Source organism: Osmerus mordax, chromosome 6, assembly GCF_038355195.1.
Source record: "Osmerus mordax isolate fOsmMor3 chromosome 6, fOsmMor3.pri, whole genome shotgun sequence".
Classification (NCBI taxonomy): Eukaryota; Metazoa; Chordata; class Actinopteri; order Osmeriformes; family Osmeridae; genus Osmerus; species Osmerus mordax.
In genome coordinates, this window is record NC_090055.1 from 2525353 (window position 1) to 2533545 (window position 8193).

The 8193-nt window shown below is 49.0% G+C and overlaps 1 protein-coding gene across 5 annotated transcripts; it reads left to right on the forward strand.

Moving 5' to 3' along the window:
• The first annotated feature begins 366 nt into the window (after window positions 1-366).
• Window positions 367-7847, forward strand: pex5 (peroxisomal biogenesis factor 5). Of its 5 annotated transcripts, XM_067237862.1 has the most exons (17): window positions 367-567; window positions 2210-2366; window positions 2545-2583; window positions 2688-2805; window positions 2929-3075; window positions 3211-3295; window positions 3483-3573; window positions 3907-4029; window positions 4796-4909; window positions 5314-5397; window positions 5517-5636; window positions 5780-5923; window positions 6090-6160; window positions 6240-6461; window positions 6750-6915; window positions 7248-7405; window positions 7601-7847. In XM_067237862.1, the coding sequence occupies exons 2-17, from the start codon at window positions 2253-2255 to the stop codon at window positions 7845-7847; spliced, it is 2043 nt and encodes a 680-aa protein (XP_067093963.1). In that variant the 5' UTR covers window positions 367-567; window positions 2210-2252. The 5 variants fall into 5 exon arrangements, with proteins under 5 accessions (XP_067093963.1, XP_067093959.1, XP_067093960.1 ...); XM_067237858.1 differs by lacking the exon at window positions 4796-4909; XM_067237859.1 differs by lacking the exon at window positions 4796-4909 and having other exon boundaries at window positions 367-564.
• Window positions 7848-8193: the final 346 nt, after the last annotated feature.

An 8193-nucleotide genomic window follows, 5' to 3' on the forward strand; every position in this document is an offset into this window, starting at 1 on the left:
CTGTAGGCTACCGATTACATTCTTAGACTTGGCATTCAATCCTTACGCAAAACACGCAAAACATTTTACGTAGTTCGAAACCGTCAATCAAGGTCAGTGTTACGCCTCTTTTGTTTCATTTGTCAGATGTTGGCCAGCATATGTATCATAACTGCATGTGTTGTATTGTATTTAAAAATACTGGACAGCTATCTTCTTTTTTGTATCGCGGCCAGTTCCTTCTTGTTCTCACAAACCGCTAAAAGCCAACAGCATTCCGAACACCAAAACCGTCGTATCTTCGTCATTCAACGGGCACGTAAACTCTGTTTGAGAATACAATGCACACGATTGGCAAGCGTATCCGTGCTCAGTGTGTAGATTGTGTGGGTCATGGGGGAATGAGGTAAATAAAGAGACACGCGTAAATAAACAAGGCTTTACCAAACGTTAGCTAAACCTTTACTTTTTATTTGCTGGGGAGTCAAGCGACTCTTAATGCGCATAAATCGAGTCTTAGCAACCGGAGCTTCAAATCTGACAGTACTGTAAAAGAAGAAAGCGGAGGAGAGACACCAGCAGGAGGTGGTGAGACAAACATTAATATTATGCTATCAATCCGTCTATATAACTATCTACTCATAATTTTAGCTCTCCGTCATGCCATTATGCGCATTTTGTAAGGTATGTAACCTTACTGAATTTCCGAACTTGGAATTGCTCACGAAGCTGGATTCTTGTCCACTGCTTTCCTCAACACTAAAGGCTACCGCTAGCAACTTAGCAGTTCGGTACTGTAGCACCACATAGCTTATTATTTAGATTGTGTGTTTCCTAGTATCTCTGAAGGGACTCTTGGAAGACAGTGCTTACAATGTAAGTGCATAGTTCAGTCTCACACAGTGATATGAAAACAGCATGCACACACCGATATGTGATTATTGTGAGGTAGCCTAGTGTTTAATAGGTGGCAAAGTCTTCTTCTCTTAACTATTGGTGTTATTAGGTGACACACCACTGCAACAATACCCAGATATGTTCTGAGGGACTATGAGTGTGTTGGTCATTGTTGGAGTACCAGCAAAGCCCTTTCTAGTAATCCTTAGTTATCTGCACCCAACCAACAGGGTTGTATACATGTGAATGCATAAACAGGTGATGTCATCTTGGTCTGTTGTTATCAGTTGAGTGTTGCTGTGTGTTTATTAATATCTTTCTATAATCCTCTTAGTGTGACCCTAATCATACAGAAGCTGTTTGGTCAGTGGAACAAATATCTTTAACATTTATCGAAACTGAGATACACGGTAGTGAACCACCTGTGGTCAAGACAGCATTGTTGCCCAACTTGCCCTGGACGTTCGGTGAGCGAGTGGTCTTATTTTATGTATTTGTTTGCAGGTGCTTAGCATTTATGGTAACAGTTAATGTCAGAGAAATTTCAAGAGCTTAAAATCTCCTTTTTTGGGAATGTGCATTATGGAAATGTTCATTCTTTTTTGTTGTTGTGCCTGAGAGGTTTTCGACAGTGGGCATAACCATTTCTAGTTTAAGCATCTGTCAACCTAGATGTAGGTCAGGCTATTTGAGCGTAAAGAGTTGTCTCTGTTCCACAGCATTGGCAGCAGCACTCTTTATTGGCGAGGGGGATAGAGGCGAGGCAATCTTCTCGACAAAGACGTATGTGGTGTGTTTGTTGGTTTCCTTTCCTGCTTTGTTTCCTTGCTGAAGGAAACTAAAAGTCAAACCCGGTCAAAATCGACCCATCTGGAGCCAGTTTGTCTGACGTTTGCATCGGCGTTCCTTGGAGGGTTAGGGCATCAGGTGTGTTAGTGTCTGAATGCACAGTGTGTGCATGGGTGGATTTGTGAACCACTTTGTGTGTGTGATTGTGTGTGATTGTGTGGTGTGTTTGTGTGAGTTATTGTGTGGGACAGCTTGGGGCTCTGTGACTTGGCACCCATGATGAGATTTCAGCTTGGCCCGGCTGACTCCCCCGGCCTCAAATAGACCACCGTATCTCTCTCTGCAGCGCTGTTGAACTTCGCTCATGCCAGTTGTTGTCGACTTCCTTGACTTTTTCGGGACCATAAGTAGCCTTTGGCTGGTTTATCTCTGCTCCCTGCCATCTGCTTGGTTTAATAAATAAAAAACATAACAAAATTAGATTATTTTTTTTCATGTAACTTAACGTTTAGGTTAACTTTCTGTTTCTCTGTGTTTTCTTCAGCTCATAGGTGGCCCGATCGGACCGAGTGCTGCCCACTGTTGCCATGGCGATGCGGGAGCTTGTGGATGCGGAATGTGGGGGAGCCAATCCCCTCATGAAGCTGACTAGTCACATGACCCAGGAGGGAGGGGCTTGGAGACACCGGTCTACACCCACGGTAAGTAATTAATTGAAATAAGTAATTGTTTTTGATGCCATTGGGTACATTTAGCAGTGGGCCTTTTAACTGCACGTCCAAGGACATTTTAGCTCCACTGGGTCATAGAACTGCAATATACAGGTATATATTACAAGCATGTTTAAGGATATCAATCTAATCTATTTTCCCTTCCAAGATTCCTCCAACATCAATCGAAATTGCAACTGAAGAGGAGGTATTCACAGTGTTTTCTCTCTTATACCCTCCATACTTGCACTCTCCATAAGGTGTTCCGTGTGAGAGTGTGTTTTATCAGCTAAGAGAGATTTCGTTTTGTAGTTGGTGAATGAGTTTCTGCAGTCCCCTGCCCGCCCGCCCCACAGCTTTGACATGGGTCAGCTACTGGAGGAGATGCAGCAGATCGACCAGCAGAACTACAGACCGGCTCCACAGAGAGGTACGCGCACACAATACACGCACACACACACACACACACTTCAACACGTCTCAGTGGGTACAGGGTGTGCCTGCTCTGTGATTGGCTGGGACAGTGTGATTGAATCATATCGATGCGCCGCAGCTCCGGGTGTCGCTGCATTGGCGCTGTCTGGCGATTGGGCGTCCGAGTTCCTGTCAGGAGCAGACTCCGCCTCTTCGTCGGGGCAGGCGGGCCTCGGTGACACGGCCGATGCTGATTGGACCAAAGAGTTCATCACCGATGCCACAGGTGCGTCTGTCCCTTCTCTCTTCCCTTGACCCCTCTTTTGTTTCCTCTCCTCTATCTTTAAAAGTGGCGTCCATCCTTCTTCATTCTCTTCTTCTCTCTCCTCTGTTTATGTGTGTGTGTTCTCCTCCCCCTCAGATCCAGGGCGCTGGGCGGAGGAGTATCTGGAGCAGTCGGAGGAGAAGCTGTGGCTGGGAGACCTTGGAGAGAAGGAGCATGAGTGGTGAGGAGGGAAAGAGAGAGGGAGAGAACAAGAGAGAGAGGGAGAGTGAGGGAAGAAGAGAGAGGGAGAGGGGGAGGGAGAGGGAGAGGGAGAGGGAGAGGGAGAGGGAGAGGGGGAGGGGGAGGGGGAGGGGGAGGGAGAGAATGTTAATATCAGGATGTTAATATTGCACTCGGAAATCCAACAGGACAAAGGAGTACCAACCAGGAGACGAGCTGAAGCAAACAGCCAATGAGCTTGTCTCAAAGGTTGACGACCCCAAGTTACAGAACACAGAGGTGAGCGTGTGTATTTGTTCTGTGTGTGTTTGTTCCTTGGTTTCTGGGCCTCGTCAATATGGCCGGTTCACACTTTGTTTTACATATCTATTTCCATTGCCCTCTCCTCATTCTTTTAAATGTGTCTGCCTTGAGAAGCAGTCATGCGGTAACCTGGTCCTTGCAGCTCGGCTGACATGCTGCATAGTGTCGGGCTCTCCTGTAGTTAGAGTTTACAAATGTACCACAGCTTCTCTCTTTCATTGACACAATGGATCATTGTATCGTTTTGATCCATTCGTCGTAGTCATAGTAATTTCTATTTGTATGTGTGTCATTGTTTTTGTTGTGTAGTTCCTGCGGTTCATTAGGCAGATTGGCGAGGGCAGTGTCACAGTGGAGGACAGTGCAGGAAAACAGGACACAGATAGAGCACAGGCCCAGGAGGCTCAGAACTGGGCCTCCAACCTCAACCAGGTACGAGCCTCCTCGCTGTGGACATTCACCAGGAGGGGCGCGTCTAGGCTCCGCCCTCATGTCGTGACCTGTGAAACGCACCTTCCCCTGTATTTGGTTCCCCTCGGCCTTTATATGGCGTTCCAGGTTTCCCTGCGAGCAGAGCTAACTCGTTTGTGGCCATCCCCCCCCCCCCCTCTCACTGTCATGTGAGTGTTTGGCCAAGCTGCGTAACATTGCTGGTAGAAGTTTCACTGGGATTTAGGAAAGAATGTTAAGATGGATTGTGGAGTCTTTCTACTGTTTATATAGTCTTTCTGTCCGCAATGTTGTGTCTGAAGGGCCTGTCCTAGATGTCCTCATCTCAAGACACGCCCAGTTTCCCTTGTGAAGTCATGTTTTTGCTTACCCGTCTAGGACTAATTCCGTTTAATTTCAGTCATGTCAAAAAGTGAATTTAGGAATTTCACGTCATGAAAACTGAGTTTCACTGAATTGTCCTGATTTGGCTGAGTTAAGGGATTGGATCCCACCAAGTGCATATTCTTCCTTTCAATGTGTGTTCATAGCTGTGGTGCTGTAGTCACTGGTAGCCCTCTGACATTTACTTTCTCCCTCTCTGACCCCCTTATGGATTCTTGGCTTACCCTTCCCTCTATTAACAACCTGCATTCATTTATACATAATTAAATCCATCCTGCCGCAACCCAAAACAAATCTCCCTTAACACCCCTCCCCTCCGCACCCAACCCTCCATAAACTCCTCCCACCTCCCTGGTTGCCATAGTTCCTGGTCAAGACGGGGGGAGGGAGTCTACCTCTGGAATCCCTCGAGTTCAATGAGAAGATTGACAAAGCTAAGGCCAAACAGGCCCGGCAGTGGGCAACTGTCGCCAGGCAGGTACGACCTCCCGTGGTGTCATGACAGCGCCACCCTGTGGCCGTGCTGCAAATAGCTTCTCAGTTGCAACTGAGCTTACGACGCCACTTATTTTGCCGTGTAGAACTGCAGGCTTTAGTTACAGTTTTTTTTTGTGCTTGCATAAACCCCTGGAAGATATAATTTAGTCTACAGGTATGTAGTGTGCTTGTTCCTCCAAGAGTGGGAAGGGAGAATGGGAGAGGTCCTCTGTGTTATGCTGCCCAGCGCTTTGATATTTTCTTCCTTCAGCCTTTTCCATTGCTTCTCCTCATATTTCCCTCCTCTGCTTACGTGTCGTCACAACCTCAGTTTCATCAGTTATCAGTGCGGTAGAGTGAAACACATGGGTACCCATGAACCCTTGCTGTCACTTCCTGGTCTAGGTGTCTGTGGAGTCAGCTGAATCCTGGGTAGATGAGTTCGCTGCGTCTGGTCCAGACTTCCAGCAGGCCAAAGCTGCAGTGGAGGTGAGGTGACGACCTCACGGAAAATAACAAAGTTAAGAATTGATGTGTATAGGTCTACACTGATTCTGTGTGTGTCTCTTGTGTTTGTGTCGTGTGTGTGTTGTGTGTGTGTGTGTCAGAGTGACGTAGACTTCTGGGAGAAGCTGCAGCAGGAATGGGAAGAAATGGCCAAAAGAGACGCTGAGAGTCACCCCTGGCTGTCAGACTTTGACCAGCTCCTCACCACCTCGTACGACAAGGTACCTCTCCTGGAGTCCAAAACAGTCCAAAACCTCTTTCTCCAGACCGTAAAGTGTGTAAACGCTGCGTCTCGCCAACGGTTTCAGCGATACTTCTTGAGAGCCCTGACATCATCTCCCTCCCTCTATCTCCCTCCCCTCAGGGGTACCAGTTTGAGGAGGACAACCCGTACCTGGCCCACCAGGACCCCCTGGCAGAGGGCGTGAGGAGGATGGAGGCGGGAGACATCCCTGGAGCTGTGCGTCTGTTTGAGAGCGCGGTGCAGAGAGAACCAGAGAACCAGCTGGTGAGGATCTTAAATCCCGGTTATCTCAAACCCCGGTTATCCAAGAGCTTAAATTGAGAGTCGAAATTCCTTGTGGACTCGTTTTCTTGCCGCGAATGTTGCAAATGAGAACTCTTCCTGCCTGTCAGGCTGTTTACTAAGGGGTTTTGTATTGGATCTCTTCTAGGCTTGGCAATACCTTGGCACCTGTCAGGCAGAAAACGAACAAGAATTTGCGGCTATTAGCGCCCTACGGAAGTGAGTTAAGGGAATAGCAACAGCTCATCAGCCCATTCCCTCCTGTTTTGTAAATCCTCCATTCTCCTCCCTCCATCAGATGCATAGAGCTGAAAAAAGACAACCTCACCGCTCTGATGGCCCTGGCTGTCAGCTTCACCAACGAATCACTGCACAGGCAGGCCTGTGAGACCCTTCGTGATTGGCTCAGGCACAATCCCAAGTACCAGCCAGTCCTGGAGCAGAGCGAACAGGAGCGTGAGCAGGCTGGAGCCAGGGAACGAGAGAAGGAGAGGGAGAGATTTGGGTCGCTGCTGCCAGAGTGAGTGAGGCACCATGTGCATACGTCCATCTGCTATCTGTCCCGAAACTCTCTGGTTCAACAGCGATATGTAACATTACGTTTTAAGTTTGTTTGCTGTTTGCCAACAAGTACAGGAACACTGGAAACTTTTTATTCTGTTCCTCTTCCCAGCTCCATAACAGTCTAACCTGTTCGTCCTATGTGGTGGTTCTAAATCCGAAATTCCAAATGCGTAAATACTAATCCTACCCCTCATCATTCTGCACCGTGCTCTCTCTCCCCTCTCTAACTCCGCCTCTTTTGCAGGTCCCTGTTTACAGAGGTGCAGTCTATGTTCCTTAGCGCGGCCAACTCGGACCCTGCCCGGGTGGACCCCCAGCTGCAGTGCGGTCTGGGAGTCATCTTCAACCTGAGCGGGGAGTACGACAAGGCCGTGGACTGCTTCACTGCTGCCCTCTCTGTCACGCCACAGGTAACAGTCAGGAGCCAGGTGGCTGAGCGGTTAGAGAATCGGTCTAGTAATCAGAAGGTTGCCGGTTGGATTCCCCGCCAGGAAATGACGTTGTGTCCTTGGGCAAGGCACTTCATCCTACTTGCCTTGGGGGAATGTCCCTGTACTTACTGTAAGTCGCTCTGGATAAGAGCGTCTGCTAAATGACTAAATGTAACATGGCGACCCCTGGTCATGACAATGCAACGTCTCGCTCTTTCTCCCTGCCTCTTTATTTTTTTCCCTTTTGATTTGTTCTTTTGTCTATTTATATTTCATATCTCTTCTTCTCTCCCTCCCCCTGCCCCCCACAGGACTATTTGCTGTGGAACAAACTGGGGGCCACTTTGGCCAATGGGAGCCGCTCGGAAGAGGCTGTCGCCGCCTACAGGAGAGCTCTGGAACTTCAGCCAGGATTTATTCGTAGTCGATACAATCTGGGTATCAGCTGTGTCAACCTTGGAGCGCACAGGTCAGAGACAAGATTACCTGCTAGTAGGCTAACCTACATGTAGGATTACCTACTAGTAGGATTACCTACTTGTGTCCATGTATCTACTGGTCTTTGCCGTGCTTTTTCACTCAACATATTTTCATAATTTTTCATCTTTTCACCGCAGGAATGCAAAATAACCCATCCCGTATGTTGTCCTTGTCTTCCTAACAGGGAGGCAGTGGAACACTTCCTGGAGGCCTTGTCTCTCCAGCGGCAGGCCTCGGGGGAGGGGGCAGGAGCCTCCAGGGGGCCCGGCGGCGTGGCGGCCACCATGATGTCTGACAACATCTGGTCCACGCTGCGCATGGCGCTGAGCATGATGGGAGAGAGCTCGCTGTACACGGCCGCCGACCGGCGCGACCTGGACACCCTGCTGACGCACTTCTGCCAGAGAGACGTGGAGGGGGGGGGCGAATGAGGGAGGGGGGCCGAGGAAGGGGGGGTGCTGATAGAGTGCGAGTGTGCGTTGAGCGGAGGGAGGTGTTTGGGAGAAGCAGAGAGAGAGACAGAGAGAAGGGGGGCGGGGGAAGAAGACAGATTGGGATAGGGGGGGGGGGAGGGAGAGAGAGAGAGAGAGAGAGAGAGAGAGAGAGAGAGAGAGAGAGAGAGAGAGAGAGAGAGAGAGAGAGAGAGAGAGAGAGAGAGAGAGAGAGAGAGAGAGAGAGAGAGAGAGAGAGAGAGAGGGGGGGGGGGAGAAGAGAGAGGGAGAGGGGGGGAGAAGAGAGAGGGAGAGGGAGAGAGAGGGGGAGAAGGGGGAGAGATAA